The following is a 25760-nucleotide window of genomic DNA, read 5'->3' on the forward strand; positions in this document are numbered from 1 at the left end:
TGTATTACAGTTTAAATGGCAATTTTTATGCTTAAACATTTTCACTATTACACAGTTGCATTGCATATGAATGATTTAAGAATCTCATGATTATTACTTTTTCTTGTTGTAACCTCATCATCTCTCACTAACAGATGATGACCCGTGCAATAACTACAACATACTCGACAACTACTGGAGAAGCACACTCAATTACTACCGGTATTACAATGGATACATATCTGATCGTGATGACACTCGTGTAGAATGGGATGGCTGGTATCGACTCTTCATGAATGGCTTGAGTGCTCAGATGCCTGAGTGGTGTTTTTATTACATGTCATGTGGAGGTTTTAGTTCTCTGTGGCTTGGTGACTCTCATCCTCGGCTGGAAGATGGAGTTGTTACTCGTGAAATTTACGGCTCTCACTATGATCAGTGCAGTAGCTACAGATCCAACCCAATCCAAGTCAAAGCTTGTCCTGGAAATTATTATGTCTACAAATTTACCAGACCGACTCTTTCAATCCCATTACCTGTATATTGTGCAGGTAGATTCATTCATCTTTATTTTTGACATCCTTTTCATGAATTATATTGATTTGTATTCATATTATCTCGAAATGTATTTAATCTGCAATATATAATGTTCTCTTTGTTCTTTTTCCACAATAGTGCCTTTCTCCACCCCAAGTGTCGACCCCTGCTACAACTATACCAGTCTGGATGAGCCTTGGAGAGCCACTGACAACTCTTACTATAATAACAATTATAATATCAGGTGTGATTATAATGTGGAGTGGAATGGCTGGTACAGGCTGTTCTACAATAGTCAAAATGCTCAGATGCCAGAATCATGTGTAAATGAAGGCATGTGTGGCACTAATTATCCGCTGTCACTCAACGGTCCTCACCCACAGCTGGAAGATGGAGTGGTCATCCGTCAGGTCTGTCTCTCCTCATGGGATGGCTGCTGTAATTACACATCTCACCCTATTAAAATCAAAGCCTGTCCAGGAAATTACTATGTTTATGAGTTTGTCAAGCCAATGTTTTGTGGAGCTTACTGTGTAGGTGAGCATTTACTCATTTGCACTTCAGTCATTTTTTTTTCTGGATTTTTTTTTAATGAATGATGTTGATATAAAATGTTCCTAATACCAGATGCCTCAAACCAGTCCATCTCAGATTCTACAACAACAGAGACAATCACATCCATAGAATCCATTACTCCACCAATCACAACCACTGGTAAATATAGTCTTGCTTCCTTTATAAACTCTTATGAGCATCTTTTTGGACATGCATTTTTATTTAACATAATATCTATCTATCTATCTATCTATCTATCTATCTATCTATCTATCTATCTATCTATCTATCTATCTATCTATCTATCTATCTATCTATCTATCTATCTATCTATCTATCTATCTATCTATCTATCTATCTATCTATCTATCTATCTATCTATCTATCTAATGTTTCCACGACAACAGCTCCCCCTGTTGACCCCTGCTACAACTACAATGTTCTGGATGATCCATGGAGAGCCACCAACAATCAACATTCCTCTCAAATAATGTGTGACACTGCGGTCAGCTGGAACGGCTGGTACCGTCTCTTCATTCAGGGTCAGAGCGTTCAGATGCCAGACACATGTGTTGATGAGTATAGTTGTGGCACTCTTGCTCCACTGTGGCTGAACGGAGGACATCCAACAGTTGAGGATGGAGTGGTCACTCGAGACGTCTGCGGTCACTGGAGCAATAACTGCTGCTTTTTCCAATCCAATCCCATTAAAGTCAAAGCCTGTCCAGGAGATTATTATATCTATGAGTTTGTGAGCCCAACTGCCTGCAGTTTGGTTTACTGTGCAGGTAAATATATTCACATGTGCACATTGTTTATGGAAGAGATAATTGTTTTTATGTAATATTTATCATTTATTTCAGATTCAAGCAACATAAACACTACCGCTACTACGGTCACACCCGAGACAACCATAACTGAATCTACAACAACAGAAACTACAACAATAGAATCTACAACAATAGAATCTACAACAACAGAATCTACAACAACAGAATCTACAACCATGGACACTACTACTGGTAATATAATGTATTGATTAAAGGGGTACTTCAGCACTGGGAAGATGAATTACTTACATACCCTGAAACGTACTTCCATTTTTGGAACCGAAAGTTGAGGTTATCTGCTTACTTACTGTTAAAGGGTCATGAAACCCCACTGTTGCAGCGGGGTTTTTTCACACCTTCGATTTGAAAAGGCTTCTAAAAAGGGGCGTGGTTGACTGCGAAAAGGTGGGATGGGTATAGAGATTGCTAATGTGTCGTCATCATGACGTATTCCCAGTGGAAAACGCAAAGCATTTTGGGAATCCGCGGCACAAACGGGCGCCGGTCGCCAGTCGCCAGTCTTCTTTGCATGGAGGGAAGAACGCAGTGTTGCCGTCTACCTGCTGTGTAATAAACTGCAATAGTCGTTCTCACGATAGAAGTGGCATAAAGCTTAAGAACGGGATATAAGTAAACACTTTGCAGTTTGAATGATGTCCTGTATGAACAAAATGACGGAGTATATTTTTATGTGTCCACTGTTGGATTGCGCCCGCTCCCCCCTCTCTCAGGCCGGCTACACACTGTGAGCGTGGCGTTTCTGTTGTGTGTCAGCTTTGTGGCGTTTCTGTGTCTGCACACCAGAAGTGTGTCTGACGCGGCGATGCTGCTGCTAGGTGACGTAGTGGAAGGCCTATACTTCATGTTAAACGCTTCCAACACGCTTGCGTGTCGCGTGAAAGATAGGCATCTGTTCTATTTCTAGCATGCACGCGTTTTCCGCGTCTCACGCAGGCAGTGTGCACGCTCTGTAACCTGTTAACATGGGAGCCGAAATAAAAACGGACACGCCACCCTTGCAGTGTGTAGCCGGCTTCACTCACTCACTCACTCACACACATGCTGGTTTGTTGAATTCTGACTGTATGCAGATAGATGAGAGAGAGCGAAGAGTGTGGTGCTTAAAACTTAGCATAACTTTGAACGGACGACAATTTTCTGCCCCACTTTTACAATCTCCAGGTCCTAGACCCATCTGTAAAAAAGACTGCAGCGACTTGAATTCTGAAAACTTTGCGTGTGTGTGTGTGTACGCACTAACAACACTTAATATCATGTAGTTGTATATATATATAAAATATGGGTGCTGGAAGTTGGGCAACAGTTTGACGTCCCTTGACCAGTCGCTCAGCTCGTAAGGATCCAGTCATTTGATTCCCTTTTTCTCATCAGATCTCGTCTTTGCATTAGGATTTAGTTTTAGGCGATATGGTCTGACAATGTTTTCTTTAGCCCGCTGCATTTTGTAGGATTATATTCTGTTTTTCTCTCTAATGTTTAATTATTTTCATGCCAGAACACTAGCCTGCTATCCCAAGCCATGTAAACGGGCCAAACGTACCCATAATTCTTTGCATTCTGATGACGTTGCCGCCCAGTTGGTCACATGTCTTAGCGATCTCTATTGTGTGGAAAGATGTTGTACTCGCTCACGGGTGACAACACACGGACTATTAATTAGCATCACACGCACAATGACTGAAATTTGAAACTGTGAAGAAACAAATAATCAGTAAACTGTTGGACAGATATACATTATAGACTAGGATGTGTGCGCTCAACATCTCTTCTCTTTGTGCCGTGAACATTTCAGTGCGCACTCGCTTTGCATTGTGCGCTCTGACTCCATGTTGCTTTAAGCGCATCATTCTGCACCCGGGATGCGCATAAGCGCATTGTGCCGAACTGTTTTGAAGCGTTTCATATATTTTCATAGTTTTGTGCGCTGAAAGATTATTAAAAGCCTTAAAATCTTGTTCTCTCCTATCTATCATATATTTGTTGCCCCATTACAAAGCTGCTCATTATGTTTACAATAAACATCTTGTAATTTGATATTATTTGTGCAGGCCCTTATAATTATCTACATTCATATATAAATATAAATCTAATAATATAAATTGTTTTTCATAAATGTATTTAATAAGAACACAAAGTAATTTGTACCTTTTTATTAACATGTTTAGATTTTATAAACATAAATTCAAGAATTACTTTTTGTAATTGCAATTTATATATATATATATATATATATATATATATATATATATATATATATATATATATATATATATATATATATATATATATATATATATATTTGTCATACCTTATGATTATATATTTTTATTCATTTATTGTTTTTTCTATAATGAAGTAGTGTGTACTTATTGGATTCTGGAATGTGTTTAACAAATAAAAGAGTGACCATTAGTTCCACAAACACAGACATATAGATACTCTATAATGATAGAAATATATGAATGATACATTTATGACACTTTTATTTTGTCAGTTTGTTGTGCTTGTTTCAGTTATTTACTGAATTGAATAAATATTTAAAGGCGTTAGCTGTAATCTTACACTGCAAAGTGATAACTTAAAAGGGATTAAATTCATAATTATTTAATGATCGAAGCACACAAAAAAATGTAAGACAGCCCTAAAACTGACAATTAATTGGCAAAATCGCGAGCCGCGGGTCAGTTGGGCCAAGCAGGATTTGACCACCTCCACCTCATTTTGAGCCAGGAAAAACCCTGAGTATGTCTATTTTAGTCGCATTATCAGAGTGCATTACAGACATGTACACACCTTAATCAAACTATTAACGTTATGTAGGAGTTTTCGTCGCATTTTGTGACAGGACACACACACAGGCACGCGCAGAGGAGAGGGCTTTGGGGGCACGAGCCCCAGCCCTTTTAAAAAAATAATCAAAAGTGCCCCACTCAACAATTATCAATAATATTGTGGCCGTTCTGGCCAATAAAACAGAATTTGAATTATAATTAATATAACAACGCGTACAAAACAGTAACAAAGCGCTCAAATGTCGGAAAATTCCCGTTTATTTTTCACATATATCTGTCAGTCTGAAATGTCGTTGCCATGAAGTGTTACTATGGTGTGTGTCTTGCTTGACTGCTCATTCTGACACTGCCAGTGCTTTTTTTCTTTTTGTTGTAATTATTCTGCTCATTGTAAAATACATTTAAACATTAGAAAGTATAAAAATCTCTGGTTTTTATAAAGGAACACTGTCCAACAGCGACACCCGCAGGTAAAGTTACAGCGGTTTGCCTGAGCCCATTGAATTTTAATAGACCTGTGAAAGTCGCTCTATGATTGGATGTCGGACAGCGTAGCGTGGCATGGGGACCTAATGACGTGCCATTAATCAAGCTATGTTCTATAAACAGAATATTCTCAAAAGCACATCATGTAAACACCTTAATCAGAATATAGTTTTATTCAGAATAAGGTCAATAATTACTGCTGTCCATGTAAACGTAGTCAGTGACTGCTAGATCGGTCACTTACAATAGAGTGTCCAGTCCTGGTCATGGAGGACCAACACCTGCAGAGTTTAGCTCCAGCCTGCCTGTAGTTTCTGCTGATCCTGAAGACCTTGATCAACCGGTTCAGGACTGCTTAACTGGGGTTGAGAACAATTCTGCAGTTAGGACTAGATGGCAATAAATACTGGAAAGAGAGAGGACAAACAACATTTAATGGTATAAATCCAGTTTAAAACTTGTATTCATAAATATGTACAACATCTGAGAATGTACGACACCACTGTACTGATAAATACAGTATGTTATTAAGCAATATGTTTATGAAAATACAGTTATATGGTGCAATTATATAGTTATATGGTTTGTCGTCTATGACAAATCTACAATGCAAAAACTGGGAACGTGTCAACTAGAAGAATACTTACAGAGCAGAACCAATGATCTGATCACACACAAGGAAAAGAGAGAAAACCAACAAGAATTAATATCGCAGTCAAATATTGCTCTGTATGAGTGAACGTGCTGATGAACTGTATTCAAGAGAAATCATTACATTAATATTTAGCCCGAATATATTATTTCATGGCCTAAATGTTTTATTTGCATTACAGACAGCTGATTTCATTTGACAGTTATCAATCATGTTTTGGGATAATAACGTTAGGCCCCGTGCACGCGCCAGCTTGTGTGTGTGACACAACGCGTACAAAGTAATAATTGTACAATCTGTTATTTTTAGGTCACGTTAACATGATAGCAATATGACCGTAGCTTTATAAAAATACGAATCACATGTAACGTAAGGCTATGTTAATATATGGTTTGCCGTCTGAACTGTCAGCGCGCAGTGTTTGTCTATCAATTATGGCATAATCATATGTAACGAGGTTTAATAAGAGTGTGTAACTTAATTTGTGTTTTGTATTTACGCTGTATGAATCCTGGTTCACGTCGCTTTTTAAATGTTTAAAACAATCATGACTGACTCAGCCCCCTGGCCATACAACGTTAGCTCGTTCGTAGTTCGCTAAAATAGCAACTGGAAACCAACAATAAATCAAATTAACACCAAAATGGCCGTAAAACAATTCAGAGTAATGAATTCAAGCAGTTTTAAAGTATATATTACCTCAGAGATTAACAGAAAATGGCCTAGTTGACCGTTATAACCGCCCAGGTAGCAAAAATTGTGTGGGCCAAAAGCGGCCCAATTAAGGCTAAAACACTCGGCCGTTCCTCGGCTTAAATCTAGGTCGGATTGCTCTGCGAGCGCACGGTTTTAACGCAGCCCGATTGCGGAACCCAGAGTGAGGACTTAAAGCCCCCCCTCCCATCCAGTTCCATGTTCGGGCTTATTTAAACTTTAATTATTTACACTCATGTCAGGTTAATAATTACATTTCTGAGCAGCCGTTCATTATGCAATGTAAACTGAAAATAAAACAGCACAAGAGAGACAGTTTTCATGTTCAATGAATTTTTTTATTGAAAAAGGTAATTTACTGTAGGTAATAAAGGTAATAAATAAATAACTAAATAAATAAATAATACATTTCAATAACATTGAAATAATCACAGAATTAATGTAAATTCAACATGGAGTTCAAAAAACTACTATTTTACAATATTTAACTTTAAAACATTTAATTCTGGCACACTGCGTTTGAGTTGGCTCTTGAGTTGGTGGTCTGCCTGTGTTCGCCCTCTGGCTTCGGCCACCATCCCGATCAGAGGCTAGCTGCAGCCACCTGGTGATGAGGAGCTCCATTTCCTTTTTTAGTAGAATCTTTGGTCAGGGCATTCCGGCGGACTGCATCTGAGAAAAACAAAAGACTGAAGAGGGCAGCATGACCATGATGTTACTCAGCAACCACCAAAACTTAATTTGGATGTCACCACATTGGAGTTATCCAGCACTGACACTCACCCAGAACCACACTTTTTAAAATGAGCCTTTTGAATGCAGGCTTTCGGTTGGCCCCACTCCAATTAATGAGTCTCGCCAGTGAGGTGTTCATTGCTCTTTGCATGACTCGCCCCACAGTGTCTTTAAGAGTCATGCCTCCGACCATTCCAAGGAGAGCAGCCTGAAACAAAAGACATGTATCTCATTAGTTATTTAAGGAATGTAGCCTGATCTGCTAGAGAAAAAAGAAAAACTTAAAATGGCCATGCCTCGGTACTTATAAAATATAAATAAAAAAAAACACCACATTGTAGAATTCCTACCTGTAGGCACAGCCTCCCGAGAAGACCTGTTGTGTGCGTCATGTACTTGTAGGGTGTTCTAAAAGAGCTTTCTTGCCCCTCTTACTTGATATCCATTTTGGCCTGATGACGGGATTCTGCCAGCTGCTGCATGGGTTGGGGTGCCAGTAGGAAGTGTAGCCCATTGACTATGGTAGTTGGTAGTGGAGACTGAAGACCACGGTGGTGGACTAGCTGCTGGGATGTTCGCTGAAGAGGGAGAAGCCCACAGACCTACAGAATTTCTAACTTTGGGCACAACCTCCTCACAAGACCTGTCCTGTGTGCCACGTACGGGTGGGGTGTGCTAAAAGAAAAGAATAAAATTGTCATCACAGTTTACAACAACGTCTAAGTCATGTACAGTGTTGTCATCAGTCAGATCATCATCAACAAGATTATCAATACCTTGCAGCAAGTTAGACACCGATTTAACTGCCTTGCGTGTCAGATTAGATTTGACAGAATGTATTTGATCAACCATTCTTACCTTAGAAATGTTTGTTAAAATGGAACAGCAAAAGCAAGATTACCTGAGGAAAAAAGGAACTCACTCACTCACACTCACTCACTCACACACACTCACATCACACACTCTCACTCACTCACTCACTCACACTCACACTCACTCACACACTCACATCACTCACTCACTCACTCACACACTCTCACTCACTCACTCACTCATTCACACTCACTCACTCACACACTCACATCACACACTCTTACTCTCTCACTCACTCACTCACACTCACTCACTCACTCACTCACATCACACACTCTCACTCACTCACTCACTCACTCACACTCACTCACTCACTCACACACTCACATCACACACTCTCACTCTCTCACTCACTCACTCACTCACTCACTCACTCACTCACTCACTCACTCACTCACTCACATCACACACTCTCACTCACTCACTCACTCACTCACACACTCACATCACACTCACTCACTCACTCACTCACTCACTCACATCACACACTCTCACTCACTCACTCACTCACTCACTCACTCACTCACTCACATCACACACTCTCACTCACTCACTCACTCACTCACTCACTCACTCACTCACATCACACACTCTCACTCACTCACTCACTCACTCACATCACACACTCTCACTCACTCACTCACTCACTCACATCACACACTCTCACTCACTCACTCACTCACTCACTCACTCACTCACTCACACTCACTCACACACTCACATCACACACTCTCACTCTCTCACTCACTCACATCACACACTCTCACTCACTCACTCACTCACTCACTCACATCACACACTCTCACTCACTCACTCACTCACTCACTCACTCACTCACTCACTCACAGACTCACCAGGGTGTCCGCGGGGTTGTAAAAGGTAGTAAATTAAATTAGCCAAAGTTAAGGGCATTAAAAAGTATTAAAAAGTAATAAACGTCATCTGACGAGGTATTACATTTTCAAGCCCAATTTTTTTTTTAGATACATTTTCAATTTGTGTTGAGTGCAGGCTTTTTTTCAAAAATGTGTGTGGATTTATTTATATGTAGGACCTGCACAATATCATGTGAGGTGGTGTTCATTCGCGCGCGCACTGAAACAAACTGGGTACCCGGCTGGCTTGCTGCCAAACATGTAGCCTACGTGTTCACTTCCTCACATTCTTTAGAGTTGCACATTTTACTTGCTTTAGTTTGTGAAGAGAATGAAATCGCTGTTTCTGAAGAGTGATTATGTGTGTAAGAGCTCTAGTAACCCGAAGAACCCAGAGTATGACGTAAGAGGGAATCCACGGTTGAGTCCAACATCTGGAAATAAAGCAAAACAACAGAGAACAAAATAGCCAATAATTCCTCAGATACTGCGTTGACACCATTCACAAGTTATAATAATTTCGAGAGCACATGAAGGGAGAATAAGAGTATGTTCTCTCAACACAGAGTATGTTCACGGTCAACACTCAAGACATTCTCAACAGAGCGACAAATCGACAAATCACCATGAAAACGGACGCTAAGAAAAATGCCGCCATACTTCTTCCTTCTTCTTCTATTGTTTAATTCCAATTTACATAACCTACTTAGTGCACATCACTATTTGGTGGATGTGCAGTCATTATTTTCAATATTTTCGTTTAATAAGTAATCTGTGTTCACTGAGAATAAGGATTATATTATTTGTTTGATGCTAACTAATTAAATGCAGACGTGTGAAATGACAATAAAAAAATAAAAATAAAATGTTTGAATTGAATTAACATTTAAACATTTCCTTGTTGTAATAGTGCTTTAGAATTAATTAATCATTTTGTGTATTAAATAACTGTAACTATATATATATTAATATAACTACATTAATTATATAACGTGCATCTGAATACCTCTAAAGCAAACTGAGCCCTGAACATGAGCTGCTCCAGAGCCAGATATGATCAAAGAGTAAGTTGCTATGGCTACTCACATACCCTGAAACGTACCTCCATTTTTGGAACCGAAAGTTGAGTTTATCCGCTTACTTACTGTTAAACATACCCAAGTATCTTGAAGACCCCCTGAAGTGCCTCCCATAATCTAAAACGATAGGCTCATTAAGAGAAAGGTGGATTTATGCTATGCATGTAGATAATGAGATAATGAGAGGTAATGATGAACAGATGAAACGGGCGGAGTAACAGATGGGATGATCAATGATAGACAGCAGAACAGTAACACCTGACTCTAACAGGATGTTAGAGTTCACCCGACAGCTAATCAATTCCTAGGAATCACATTATTCATGAGTGTGCATTAATATTAAAACACCATTTTTAATCACCAACTGTATATTTCATGGTTTCAAAGGGATAAAAGGATTTGTGCAGGTAAATATATTTACATATGCACATTGTTTATGTAAGAGATAATTGTTTTTATGTAATATTTATCATTTGTTTCAGATTCAAGCAACATAAACACTACCACTACTACTGTCACGCCAGAGACAACCATAACCGAAACTACAACAACAGAAACTACAACAGCAGAAACTACAACAGCAGAAACTACAACAACAGAAACTACAACAGCAGAAACTACAACAGCAGAAACTACAACAGCAGAAACTACAACAGCAGAAACTACAACAGCAGAAACTACAACAGCAGAAACTACAACAGCAGAAACTACAACAGCAGAAACTACAACAGCAGAAACTACAACAACAGAAACTACAACAGCAGAAACTACAACAGCAGAAACTACAACAGCAGAAACTACAACAACAGAAACTACAACAACAGAAACTACAACAGCAGAAACTACAACCATGGACACTACGACTGGTAATATAATGCATTGATTAATGTATAATGAGCAAGTCACATCCATGTTATGTGTTTGTGATGCATGTAAATAATTTAAAATAATTGATATAGCCATATTAATAGCTATATTAAGGTGATTCAGCCATAGGCACAAGGTCAAAGGTAATCACAGCCATGTTGATATACGGTCACAGTGCTGTATTATATGTATTTCATTATGAAGAGAATACACATTTTATGATGGGGACACTAAGGTAAATGAAATTGTCTCTGACATTATTAATACAACTTTAATACTGTTTTTAATACAGTTTTTTTTTCCCTCAGACAATGGCATCAATATTACAAGGCGATTTTATCCATTTGGAACTGGAGACTCAGTGAATGGACGCATTGATGATGGGAGTTCATCTGTTATATACCTCCAGCAGCCATTCATATTTTTTGGGCAAACATACAACCAAATTTATGTAAGTCAATCTGATATGAGAGGATATTTGATTATGACTGTCTAAAAACTTTGTCTATAAACATTGTACTCTTGGAGAAAAAGTAAATGGGAAAAATACAGTTCACAGCAGTTTAAATTGCTGTTATAAACAATATTGCATACTTTATAAGAATCCTGCACATGATAATTAGTCCTCTTCTATTTCAGGTTAACAACAATGGACACTTGACTTTTGATGGGGCATGGCACAGCTGCAGTCCAAACCAGTTCCCAGCGTATGGAGGGAAAGACCTCATTGCTCCTTTCTGGATAGATATTGACAACCGCTGGAATGGTGTTATCTCATATCAACAGTACACCTCTGGTAATGTCCTTACACAGGCGACCCAAGACATAAACCAATACTTCCCTGACTTGAGTTTCTCTGCTTCATGGGTCTTTGTTGCAACATGGGATAGAGTTGCATACTTCTCCAACTCAGGAACAGTAAGTGGCCCAGTTTGGTACCATGGAGACTTTCATGTGCCTATTTAAAAAATAGAAACGAGTTTACTACATTTTCTTGCTTCGCTTAACACAGAATTTGATTTTTTTTGTGTGTGTGTGTGTCTTTTTTCAGGAAACATCTTTCCAAGTGGTTTTGATTTCAAATGGCCATCTCTCGTTTGTTGTAATGAACTATGGTGCAATCGCTTCAACGCAACGATATGTACAGGTAAGCACAAGATGACAGATTGTTATGATGTGTTGAATTGTTTATGACTAACTAACAGACATTTGGATGTCTTTCTTATCATTAGGCAGGTTATGACACCATTGACTCAAGTCACCATTTCTCAATTACTGGATCACTCCAGAATGGCATCACAAGCCTGCCAAACAGCAGTAATATCAATGTGCCAGGCAGATGGGCCTTCAGAACTGATCATGGAACACGGGGTTGTCAATTGAATGGTAACACTGTTTTCCTGACTGTATGCAGTATTTGCTATTTGCTGGAAGACTATGAATGACCTATTCAAATGTGATTATATCATGTAGAAATTACACAAATGATTTTTTATATGTATATTCATAAACTCTTTGTTATAGGTTTTCCAGTGCAGCTGGGAGATTCCTTCTGGAATGATGACTAGGGTTGGGCGATGTCCCCTAAATTGGCAGTTGACGATGTTTACAGTAAAACATCGTGATGGTCGATGATATCGTCGTTTGGGGGGGGGGGGGGGGGTAATTATGTAAATAGGTAGATAATATACTATATCTCTTTACATAAATACTATTTTCTACTTAAAACTATCATTTCGTTATTTTTACTAACCCAAATAATGAATCATCCGCTAGGTTGCACGTGAGGGGAAAAAAATAGGTTCCTTCCACTTAAGAGTTGAGCTCTTTTTTTTTAAATATATCTCTTTACATAAATACTATTTTCTACTCTTAAAAAAATAATTTCGTTATTTTACTAACCCAGTGTTTTGTATGTGAATGCTGTTGCAACTTGCACGTGAATATTAGCTACCACAGGAGTGAAGCACAAAGCTTTTAGCCTAGAAAGGAAATAATGGTCAGATAGCACTTTTTCATTCTGCTTTGCAATCTGGATCTGGTCACTCGATTTTCCGTGAATTTAACAATAGGCCCAGTCCATTTTATCCCAATGGACATGGACATCTCGTTTCTTTTCCTAAATCTTCACTCACGTCGCCATTTTCGCAAGGGATTATAATCGTTTCTTCCTTTCGTTTGCTTATAATTAAGTCTATTAACTATTCACATCCTTTACTGTGGTAAAGTATAAAAAGCACTGTAGGACGAATACCTTTTTACTTCAAACTTTATTTAACACAGTTTGTTCTAGTTATTAAACTTGGTTAGGCGCCTCAAGAATAGCGGTCTATTTGAAAAGCGCATTTCACACACACACACACACACACACACACACACACACACACACACACGCCGCGGTGATTTTAGTTTCGTTTTCTCTGGCAGTGAATAATCAAACATTGCCTAAATGTCTTGCCCTTGTGGAAGATAAAATCCGCTCTTCAGAACTTTTACAACAAGTGTTGCCTTGCAACATCAGGAGAACACATGAAGATGAAGATATTCGAAAAGGTGTCTTTCCAGCTTGTGTCCCACATTCCTCTCAAAGCGCAGAGAGGTAAATGACGCATCTTTGCAGGGAAATAGTATGAATAAAATATTTTTCTAACTAATATTTAATTTTCTTATATTCTTGAGGTAACGATTATTTACTGAAAATCGTTTAAATGTTTTATAGGCTGTGTAGTTTCACTGACGGAAGTGCTAAAATAAACACGCATGCATATGTTTCAGCCTCAAATTATTTCAAAATGTAGGCTATATAGGCTATATCTGGCATAGACTACAGTATTTAAAATAGCATAGGCTATATGCATTAGTTACATTCTCAATTTGATTTACAGAGTAATTCCTGCTAAGTTTTTAGTTTAACTACTATAGAAGAGGATTAGTGTGTGTCGCACTCGCAACGGGGGCGTGGCATCACGATGGTCGCGCTCCATCGTGATGTCGGTCAGCCATCACGATGGACGATGATATCGTCCATCGGCACAACCCTAATGATGACACCTGTCAGCAGAGATGCACCTGTACCAGAAGAGGCATCCAGTGCAGCTTTGAGCCCTGCACTTATTCCCAAGCTTGTCGTCCAGCAGCTTTCCAATACTCTTGTCAGAACATTCAGAGGCAAACATGCACCATCTCCGGTGATCCTCACTACTACACCTTTGACAATCAGATATTTCACTTTCAAGGAACCTGCACGTATGTTTTGTCTGAGGTTAGTAATGATGGTAATGTTGCTGACTTTCTATTTATTGTAGAAGAGATTGTACAGTCTTTTACTGATTCTGAATTTGTATCATTGTTTAGGCTTGTGGAAATGGTTTACCATACTATCGCATTGAGGGCAAAAATGAGCATCGGGGGAGTACACATGTGTCATGGACTCGGATGGTCAGAGTATTTGTCTATAACGAAGAAATTGAATTGGTCAAAGATCACAATTATGAGGCAAAGGTAATTATCACTGTATTGCTGTGATGTTGATTTCAGTTCAGCCATCCATCCATATTACTAATTTATTTATTTTTTTCAACATTGTCAAGGTTAACGGGACCTTTATAGCAACACCATTCACCCTCAACAATGGCTCCATCCAAGTCTATCAGTCAGGTTTTTCCTTGGCCATCAGCACAGATTTTGGTCTCCTAGTGACCTATGATGCATACAGCTATGTTACCATCTCTGTACCTTATGACTACCAGAATGCCACATGTGGTCTGTGTGGGAACTATAACCTACACCCTGAAGATGACTTCCGTTCAGTCTCCGGGGAGATCTTGAGCTCGGATGTTGACTTTGCCAACTCTTGGAAGGTAGAGGGGGACACAGATCCTGAATGCCATGATGTCAGATGCACAGGTCTCGCTTGTGCAGTTTGTACCAGCAGTGAAATGAGCCTTTACAGTGACACAAACCACTGTGGAATCCTAGGAAATGTTTTAGGGCCTTTTGCATCTTGTCACTCTGTGTTTTCACCACAGACCTACATAGAAAATTGTGTCTATGATCTTTGCTTAGGAGGAGGGTACCAGCCTATTCTGTGCCAGGCTCTCAGTGTGTATTCTGCTCAATGCCAACAACAGGGTGTACAACTAAGACAGTGGAGACAACCAGAATTTTGTGGTAAGTGCCTTGTTATTTTTTTATTACAAGTAAGTTTAGCATTTCAGTATATAACTGAAATATTTGTGCAAGATGCAGAGTTTGACCCATTTTCTTATTTCTGCCCTCCATTTCCAGAAATCATATGCCCTGAGAGTCACAGTCATTTTGAGTCTCATGGAACAAGCTGTCCTGCAACTTGCAGCAACCCATCTGCCCCAATAAATTGTCCATTGCCCAATCAGGAGAGCTGTATGTGTAATGATGGGTACGTCCTCAGTGCTGGGCAATGTGTGCCTCAAGTGAACTGTGGCTGCACATTTGAGGGCTTCTATTACTCTGAGGGACAATCAGTAGTTTTGGATGAGGACTGTGGGAGACAATGTGTTTGCAGTAACAGGTCAATGATCTGTTATCATCACCAGTGTGGTCCAGCAGAGGTGTGTGGACTCCATAATGGTGTGAGGGGCTGCAGACCCATTAGTTATGCTACCTGTTCGGTTGAAGGCCTGGGTTCCTACCATACATTTGATGGACAAACTTTCAGATACCCAGGAGCTTGTGGACTTACCCTTGCAAGAGTAATGGGGCCATCCCAACTGCCATACTTTGTTTTGACAGTGGAGAAAGTACCCAGAGGCCTTCAAGACTTTTCCAGGTTCCTAAATTTTGAGGCAGGAGGAACTCATGTTTCCATTGAATTGGGAGAAGGTAGCAATGTACAGGTTAGCTAAATCATCTTAGCTTTTCATTTATTTGTAGCAGTTTAACTATATAATTTCAAACTCATATGCTATAAAAGTATTATTGTTGTATTAAAAACAATTTAACTATATTATTTCAAACTCATATGCTATATTAATTGGTAACACTACAATAAGTTATTTTTTTAACATTAGTTAATTAAATAGTTAACATGAACTAACAATGAAAAATACTTCGAAAGCATTTATGAATGTAGTTAGTTTAAGGATTAGTTCACTTCAAAATGAACATTTCCTAATAATTTACTCAACCGCATCTCATCAAAGATGTTCATGTTTTTTTTTCTTCCTTCAGTCGAAAAAAAAAGAAGTTTTTTGAGGAAAACATTCTAGAATTTTGCTCCAATGCTTTGAAGGCCTTCAGAGGGCTCTGCACGATCCCAGCCGAGAAATAGGGTCTTATCTAATGAAACCATTGGTCATTTATATATATATATATATATATATATATACTTTTTAACCACAAATGCTGAACTTGTTCTGCATTTGCACAACGTATGACATCATCACATCGGAAAGGTCAGGCCCGTGACGTATGTGGAAGTAAAATAAGGTAAATAAAGGTAAAACAACAATGTCTGACAATTTTAAAGTTGGAGGAGAACATGAGATTTTTTCGGCACTGGGTCGGTACTTCCACCTACGTCACTGACGTGACCTTTCCAACGTGATGACGTCATATTTCGTGAAGAAGCACAACCTGAAGTCAATCGATCGACCGATCGCTTCGCTATATAAGACACTATTTCTCGGCTGGGATCGTGCAGAGCCTCTGAAGCCCTTCCTTTGAAACTGCATTGATTTGGACCTTCAATCCGTTGCTGCCTTTGAAGTCCATTACGTGGAGAAAAATCCTGGAATGTTTTCCTCAAAAAACTTAATTTCTTTTCAGCTGAAGAAAGAAAGACATGGACATCTTGGATAAGATGGGGGTGAGTAAATTATCAGGAAATTTTCATTTTGAAGTAAACCAATCCTTTCATTTCAGCATTTACTAATATTGTTCAAATCTAAAGTTTTATCTGCTAATATTATTTAATGAACCTGAGCTAACAAACTAAAAACAAACAGTTGTATTTTTATTAACTAAGCTTAACAAAGATTAATAAAAACTGTAACAAATATATTGCTCATAGTAGTTAATGTTATTTAATGTATTAACAAACATTAAATAATGGAACTTTATTTTCAAGTGTTACCAATCAATTAACTTTTATATTCTCCTCAGGTGGATGGACAGATGGTTGGCCTTCCCATCAGTGTTGGTTCCAGTCAGATCCGCATCTATCACAGTAGTGTGAGGGGTTTTGTTTTAGAGACGAACTTTGGAGTGACCGTTAGAGCTGACTGGCCACACATTGTCCGAATCACAGCTCCAACCACATACAATGGTACACTTGGAGGTCTGTGTGGGAACTTGAATGGAAACATTAATGATGAATTCTACAGCCCAAATGGTGTCCTGCTGGATGACTCCCAGCTATTTGCAGATAGCTGGCGTGACGGATCCCTGTCAGCCCACTGTGAGGACCCAGCTGACATTTGGGAACCAGGACTTTATCAGAACAGGAGTGAGTTCAGAGAGCTCTGCAGCATCATGGCAGTGAATGATGGACCATTTGCTGAGTGCAGCAGAACACTAGACCCTTGGCAGCGGATTGAAGATTGCATTCAGATGCTACAGCAGACAGAGGGTGCAAGGGAGGCTCTATGTGAAGCCCTGCGAGGGTACACACTGCACTGCCAGCAGAATGGCATTGCAGTTGGAGAGTGGAGGAGTGTCACCCACTGTGGTTAGTATCTTGTGATGTGATAAGATTTTCAGAAATAAAAGTATATAGCTTCTTCAAAATGCTGATAATTCATTATCTTTTCCATCCCGTTTTGTCTTAATTATCCCAGATCCCAACTGTCCAGCAAATACCCAGTTTGAGCTCTGTGGCACATCCTGTCCTGCATCCTGCCCTAGCCTCTCATTTCCCTTCCAGTGCACTCTGCCATGCCAGGGGGGATGCCAGTGCAATGATGGACTAGTGCTGGATGGAGATCACTGTGTTCCCCCCACTGGCTGCGGCTGCCACTATCATGGCCGTTATCGGCAGCCTGGAGAGCAGTTCTGGCATGGTGAAGAGTGCCAGTTCCTGTGTGTCTGTAACGGAATCACTGGTAACGTCCGTTGCACGCCATCATCTTGCAGTGAACAGGAAATCTGCCGTGTGGTGGAGGGGGAGTATGGCTGCCATCCTCATCCACATGGTAACTGTTATGCTTCTGGAGATCCCCACTATATCTCTTTTGATAGAACCTACTTTGACTTTCAAGGCACATGCCGATATGTGCTGGCCACAGTATGCAATGATACTCGTGGACTTCCACACTTCAATGTGGAAGCAAGAAATGAAGCATGGAATGGATGGCCTGTGTCAATAACTGTTGAAGTATTTGTCAATGTCTCTGGGCACCTTGTGCACATGTCACAGGGCATGAACAGTTACTCTGCTGTTAAGGTAAGCAAGTCCTAATCACTTTAATTTGCCATTGGCATTGAGTATATGTGATATGAAAAACATTGTTGTAATTAATAATAAGAATGTTTTTATAAACTCCTATAAGCTCCTCTTTTTCTTCAATTAGGTTGATGATGAGACCAGAAACCTCCCTGTCTATCTTGACTCTGGTCGGGTATCTGTCTACTCCACAGGACAGTTTGTCTATGTCTCGACTGACTTTGGTTTCAGTGTCAGTTATGGTGGCTCCTGGCAGGTAAACATTGTTGTGCCAGCCAACTACAGTGGAGTTACGTGTGGCATCTGTGGCAACTTTAACGGCCATACGGAGGATGACTTCCTCACTCCTTCAGGTGCTCTGGCTCCTTCAATAGATCAGTTTGGTGCAGAATGGATGGTTGAGGAGGACTTGTCATGCAGAAATGACCATGGGGATGGTTCTGGCCATTGCCAAGATGAGAGCACAACTCTGATCTCACAAGCCTTGTGTGGGATCATCAGAGACAATCAGGGTCCCTTTAGCTTCTGCCATGGTTCTGTAGATCCACAGGCCTATTTTGATAACTGTGTGTTTGATGTGTGCATTTCTGGGAACCATAATGATGTCTTGTGTCGCTCTATCCAATCCTATGTGAGTGCTTGTCAATCTGTCAATGCCATGGTCTACCCCTGGAGAGAACGTGCATCCTGTGGTAAGTGACTCGGGTTGTGGCTGAGATATTAAAAAGACCAGTGCAATTAAACTACATTTTAATTTATTTTCCTTATTCAAGGTGTTTTCATTTAATCTCAAATATTTAATATTGTACATATTATTAATACAATTTATGTTTCATATACACTAAATGCATTTTGTTGTTGCATTTCCAGTAATGAACTGCTCATCAAACACCCCAAACAGTCATTATGAGGTGTGTGGCACAGCCTGTGGTCACACGTGCGCCAGCAGCATCGATGCTAGTTGTGAACACACATGCTCAGAAGGTTGTTTCTGTGATGCGGGATTTGTGAGGAGTGGAGGACTCTGTGTACATGTGGAACAATGTGGCTGCTTGTATGATGGATTCTACTATCATGTGAGGATTAAAACATTATGTTTTTATGTCTAGTTTTAAGACTTATTATATTTGGCAGTGGATAAGGGGAAGCATATCCATAGCATTTTATGGCAACATACATCATCACCAACATTTAAATAAAAACTCTGGTGGTGCCAAAGCACAAAGATGGTTTCAACATAGTACTCCGATATATGCCATATATATTGCATTTACTTCTAAAAACTACATGGTGATACCATGATTTTTTTAATGTAAAAATAATCACTGATGTTATGTTATGGAAATGTAAAGTTTGTTGTGATTTTTTTTTTTTTTGTAGATTGGTGAACAGTTCTGGGATTCAACATGTTCCCAACGCTGTCAGTGTTTTGCTCCGAATGATCTGCGCTGCACTACATCGTCCTGCCCAGCAGCCATGGAGTGTGCGGTCAGAAATGGACGTCGTGACTGCTACAGTCCAATGTCCACGTGCACAGTCTGGGGCGACCCCCACTACATCACCTTTGATGGGGCTGTGGCACACTTTCAGGTATGAACTGGTAAATGTTATGTGTAGATAAACATGCACAAATCAGAATTAATCATTTTAATAATCCAGAGGAATATACAGGAGAAAACCAACAAGGCAAGTATGCAAAAATATTAATAAGAATGAACAAATAACTGAGAGGAACTAAGGGCTAATGCTGGCTCCAGACTTTTTAAGCCCGATTTTGGGCCCAATTTGCACCCCCAATGTTTGTTGCATCCAAATTTTTGTTCAAAAAATTGTGTGGTGTCATTATGATTATTTTACTGATCGAGTCAGAACCTCCCCAATCCCAAATTGTAAAAGTAAATTTTTTTTTGACATTTACAACTCTTGATCAGGCTCCCTCCGACAATGGCCAATGGGAGTGAGCAGACTTTACCAACCAGATGTGGCGTGCTTTTATAGCTGAAACATGTCAGCCACAAACTCGTCACGAAAACTCGCACAGCAAAGTATAAACTGCTTTTAAAACGTCTTCTCAGCCAAGATTTAACTCATATTCTTTTTCTCCTTTTTTTAACCGACTTCCGTTTTCAATTTACGAAGAAAGTATAGCGCCTCTCGCAGTTTAAAACACTTACACTACATCCAACGACATCCAACGACATCCAACGTCATCGCCACACAAGTTACGCTTTTCCGTGAGTTGTATATAGAAGGCGGTTCACCTGAAGCTTGATATTTTACTTTATAACTTGTTAAATATGGATATTTTTCTTACACAAACCCATCGATTCACTTCAGAAGGCCTTTATTAACCCCCAGACCTGTGGAATACTTTTATAATGGATGGACACACTTTTTTGGGCTTCAGATTTTGGGCTGCCATTTACTGCCGTTATAATTCTTGGAAGAGCCAGGACATATTTTAATATAATTCTGATTGTATTCATCTGAAAAAAAAGAGTCGTAATACAGTCATATACATCTAGGATGGCTTGAGGGTGAGTAAATCGTGCAGTAATTTAAATTTTTGGGTGAACTATCCCTTTAACTGTTTTGTGTCCCATTAATGGGGAACAACTGAGTTAACAGTCAAGTTTTTTTCAAAGGAGCATTATTGGAGTTTGACTGCAAACGTATTTCATAAATATAGGAAGATTATTTGATTTATAAATGTATGCAATGTATTGGAAGATATTTTTGTTAGGGAAGTCAAAGTAATAATGAAGACTATGTGTACTGTGCCAATCCTACCAGGGAACGTGTTCGTATGAGATTGCCCAGACCTGCGGTAATGTTACAAACGGTGATCTGGAGTTCCGTGTGGTGGCCACCAACAGGCACCGGGGGAACATGGTGGTGTCATTTGTGTCTGCAGTCGATATTTGGTTGTCTCAGCATGGACAACTGACAAACATCACTATTGGACAGAACAGGAAAGTTAAAGTAAGTTACACTTTAAATAACGTCAGTAAAAATAATCTTCTATTACTTTCTTTCTTTTCTTATGTTGAAATTTTCTAATTCCCCTCCAGGTTAATGGAAATTCTATCGACACACCAGCTTATCAAATCAATGATCTTGTAGAGGTACATGAGGAGCAGGGATTTGTAATTCTGAATGCATTCAATGAATTAATTGTCCATTTTGATGGACATAGCAGCCTTCTAGTCAGAGTGAGCGAGAGATTCTATGGATCTCTGTGTGGAATGTGTGGAAATTTCAATGGTAATCCTGCGGATGACAAAGCTCTACCCAGTGGAGAACTCTCATCTGATGACATTTCCTTTGGCCGCAGCTGGAAATCAGACACAAGCATTCCAGGGTAAGAACCACAAGACTTTAGGACAGTAATTTTTACCTGTTGAATTGTGATCAAACAATGTGTCTCGGGTTTGTTTTGATAGAGGGAAAAAGGTTATTTGTGGAGTTCTTGCAGCTCAAACAGTAGGGCATGACACTATCAAAGGCAAGGCCATTGGTTTGATAGCGTTGCACACACTATTGTGCTCTCAGGCTACGTCTACATTAATCCGAATACAGAGTTTTCATTTCAAAACGCTAGCGTTTTCCAAAAGTTTCTCATCCCCACTGAAACATCACAAAACGCCAAATTCACCTTACTGCACATACTTAAAACATCATAAAGGCTCACTGAGATGTTACAGACATCATAAAGTTGTCACGGAATTCTTCTGGCAGGATCATTTTATTTAGCAAAATATCTCCCCATTCACTGATCGCACTCATTCACCATTATGTTTGGTCTAAAATGCAAATGCGCTCATGTTTTGACACAGGACAGCAAATGCAAGTGCATTTTCTGTCATCCTTGCAGGACTGTGATAGAAGTGTGCAAACAAGTAACATTTTATCAACTGTGTGAAAGTAAATAGCACACAACTGGCACAATAGCAGTATAAACATACATTTATTTTGGTTTAATATGCGTCACATGACTAAACATGCGTCATCGTGTTCAAATGCCTCTGCCTTCACAGTCCACACTACACCAAGGAAACTGCTTTTTCAAATTTATCCAGTTTGGAGAGTGTTTTCAAAAATGCCATCTCAGTGTGGATGGAAAGCCAAAACGGAGAGAAAAAGATGCGGTTTCAATGAAAACGTATTAGTGTGGACAAGGCCTCAGTGCTGCTTAGGGTTGCATCAATTAAGGACTTTTAAAGGGTATGTATTCGCTGTATCAGCTGTGCTGAATGACTCTGTTGATGACTCTGCTCTAGCTTAATGGGAGCAACCAAAAGGAAGAGAGAGATTGTCTTTCAAATGTTGATATTTCGCTAATGTTCAATTTGTTTAATGTTCAACTTATTTACTTTTGTTTACTTTAGTATTTAGTATCGCCACTAAATGTCCAATGTTAAACAAAGTGTAGAAGCACTGCTTTATCCAAATGATGAAATAGTATAAGCATATAACTGACCTGAAGTTTCCTTGTATTCTTCAGCTGTGGTGCCAGAGACCTGACCGGTAATGCTGATGAGTGTCCATCGAGGCAGAGGTATTCTGATCTCTGTAGTATTATCACCAACACCACTGGCCCCTTCCAGAACTGCCATCTTCATGTTGACCCTGCACCTTACTACTACTCTTGTGTGTATGATCTGTGTCTCTACACACGTGCAAATGGCATGCTATGTTCAGCTGTTGAGGCCTATGAGACAGCTTGTGCCATCTTAGAGATACAGATCCAAGAATGGCGCTCAGGTCTGCAGTGTGGTAAGTCAAAATCATATTTTTAGCATAGAATATTTTATGATTTTGTCACTAGTGTTACCAAAATGTAGGTGGCTGAACGAACCTGAAAACTAACCTTTAGAGAAAGAGGCAATTAGGCAGCAATATCTATATTAAACCATGGGTAAACATATCTTTGTGTTGTATTTCATCTATCTGTGTTTTTCCTCTTAGATGCGAGAGATCGTTGTTCTGAGCTCGGCTGCTCTGAGGATGAATGGTGTGGGAAGAAAAATGGTGTTTATGGCTGTTTATGTAACGATGACCAACCCAGACCACAACCTGACTCTTTTGGTTGGTATTATTCAACCAACAAATATGAAATATCTTTTTTTTTTTGGGTTATTAATTGCTTTTTTATAATAATTCTAACAATCTTTTTTCTCTTTTTCCCTCTCAGATTTCTCAGAAACCTGTGAAAGCAGCTCTGGCTCCATGTCTGTGTCTCGCTGTCAGCTCTTTGAGGCTGGTTTTCCAGCTGATGTCTTACACCTCAATGATCCCAGCTGCAACGGAACGGTCCGGAATGGCAGAGTGGAATTCCATTATGATAATGTTGGACACATCTGTGGTACAAATCTTGCGGTAGGTTTACCTATGTATAATCAAATACATCATCCAAATATTTGTAGTTTCTGATCGAACCAACACAGTTTGATCTGACCACTTGGGGAATCTCTATCACCCCTTTTCTACCAGCTTGAACCGGGTGCTAGTTCAGAGCTAGTGCTATTGCCGGTTTAGAGTTGGTTCGACTGACTAGCCTTCTAAGAACCAGTTTGCGTTTTCACGGGTTAGAGAGCCACCACAGTCTCATCGTCTCATCTTTCCCAGCAATGCTAGCACGACAGCGGCAAACACTTGATCAGGAAAGAGCTTTAGAAACCATGTTAATATTAGAAAAGCTTTCAAACGCTGGAGAGAGCTAAGCGGGAAGACCTGAATACAGCCACGGAGGTTGCTTTGATTCCGCTTCCTATGTGAGTAACACTGGTTTTGAGTGTCATTGTTTGTCTGGAGCTGCTGTGCTGTTTGTTGCGCTTCTGTTTCAATAAATAGACATCCACTCTTGCATTGCGTGTGTAATGGAGGCCAGCTAGTGAGAGCTGTGCAGGTTGATGACTGCTAGAGAATGCGGTGTTTACTGTTTAGCATCCTTGTTAGTGCACCGGCCTCGCATGGCATTGATCGGGGGTTCGAGACCGGCTCGGAGCAGGGCAGTTAGGATTGGAGAGTGCGCTTTGGAGGGAGAGTGTGTTTGTTTGAGTTGATTTCAAATATCAGCAATGTTCAGAAAAGACTTAGACATATAGCTTACCCCACTTTTAAGAACCCCTTTTCTTGGTTCATAGCTAGTGCTTTGGGTGTTGAAAGACAAAGAACTGATTTGAAACTAGGCTCTGGCTCTAAACTAGCACTCAAACTGCCTTGGTGGAAAAGGGGTATATTAGATTTTGAGAAGTCTGTAGGCAGGTCTATAAGGGTACTGAATCACAAACAAGACTTCTCAAAGTCTCAGAGAGAATCTGAAGTGTGGGGAAGGGTGCACAACTTCATGCCACCAAAGAGACTGGAACTTTCACCCGCATTCTTCACTATTTATATGTCACCCACCATTATTTCACTTGACTGATGCAACTTTTTGGCACATACATAATCATTGATTTTTTATTTTATTTTATTTTAATACCTTGAATTCAATTTAGGCTAAATTACAAAATGTTATATTTGTTGTCCACAGGCTAACGGCACCCACTTCATCTATGATAACTTTATTCTGGGGGCACCGAGGTCAGAAGGTCTCATCAGCAGAAAGAAAATCCTGAAGCTTTCGTTCAGCTGTGTTTATCCTCAAATACAAACACTTTCCATGAATGTGGAGATCAACCCACTGGAGAGGTGCGAGTCAAGCAGCACTATTTTATTAAAGGAGTAGTTCACCAAAACACAGAATTTTTGTTCAATCCCTCATATCTTGATTTGTTCCAAAGAACACATCATTTTACTGGTCACGTCTTTCAATGAAGTAAATCCTTATGGGGACTTACAAGCTTCAAAAAGTACAAAAAGGTCCATATGACTCCTGCTGTATATTCCAAATCTTCTAAAATTATTATAGCTTTGTGTAAGGAGCTAAATTTGAAATAATGGGTGAACTAATCCTTTAAGCAGAAAAATACATGTATTTAAAAAAAGTAAATATATGGTAAAATTCTTTAAATCAATAATTTATATTTTACTCCTTTTACACAGGAAACAAACATGTTTTAACACAGATCTATCCATTATTTCATCAGCATTGTGCATAAGACTCTTCCCGCTGGTGAAGGCAGATATCGGGTCCGTATGATTCCATTTGAGGATGAGGAGTTTACCCGGCCCTTCACTGGTAGAGTGGATGCAGAGCTCGACCAGGAGATGCATGTGGAAGTTCGTGTTGAGGGGGTCGACAGCCGCCAGTTTGCCCTGGTGATGGACACGTGTTGGGCTACACCTGTGAATGATCCTAATTACAACCTCCGCTGGGATCTCATCCTTTCAGAGTAAAGCT

General features: G+C 39.6%; 1 protein-coding gene across 1 annotated transcript in view; it reads left to right on the forward strand.

Annotated features, from left to right (window-relative positions):
- LOC307143782 (alpha-tectorin-like) overlaps nt 1-25760 on the forward strand; it is a gene marked incomplete at both ends in the record, with an annotated part of 61345 nt that overhangs the window by 617 nt on the left and 34968 nt on the right. Inside the window, 25 exons of the mRNA XM_079845543.1 lie at nt 135-530; nt 655-1053; nt 1144-1230; nt 1479-1859; nt 1935-2093; nt 11304-11446; nt 11635-11913; nt 12047-12142; nt 12228-12381; nt 13995-14257; nt 14350-14496; nt 14586-15165; nt 15283-15869; nt 17137-17701; nt 17811-18415; nt 18543-19107; nt 19286-19491; nt 19796-20005; nt 21209-21397; nt 21487-21776; nt 22920-23191; nt 23384-23503; nt 23610-23794; nt 24951-25108; nt 25507-25752. Of these exons, the coding sequence (XP_079701669.1) occupies nt 135-530; nt 655-1053; nt 1144-1230; nt 1479-1859; nt 1935-2093; nt 11304-11446; nt 11635-11913; nt 12047-12142; nt 12228-12381; nt 13995-14257; nt 14350-14496; nt 14586-15165; nt 15283-15869; nt 17137-17701; nt 17811-18415; nt 18543-19107; nt 19286-19491; nt 19796-20005; nt 21209-21397; nt 21487-21776; nt 22920-23191; nt 23384-23503; nt 23610-23794; nt 24951-25108; nt 25507-25752 (7282 nt within the window). The remainder of the gene's footprint in view (nt 1-134; nt 531-654; nt 1054-1143; nt 1231-1478; nt 1860-1934; nt 2094-11303; nt 11447-11634; nt 11914-12046; nt 12143-12227; nt 12382-13994; nt 14258-14349; nt 14497-14585; nt 15166-15282; nt 15870-17136; nt 17702-17810; nt 18416-18542; nt 19108-19285; nt 19492-19795; nt 20006-21208; nt 21398-21486; nt 21777-22919; nt 23192-23383; nt 23504-23609; nt 23795-24950; nt 25109-25506; nt 25753-25760) is intronic.

The sequence above is a fragment of the Gobio gobio genome (genome assembly GCF_949357685.1).
Source record: "Gobio gobio genome assembly, chromosome: 20".
NCBI classification, from domain to species: domain Eukaryota; kingdom Metazoa; phylum Chordata; class Actinopteri; order Cypriniformes; family Gobionidae; genus Gobio; species Gobio gobio.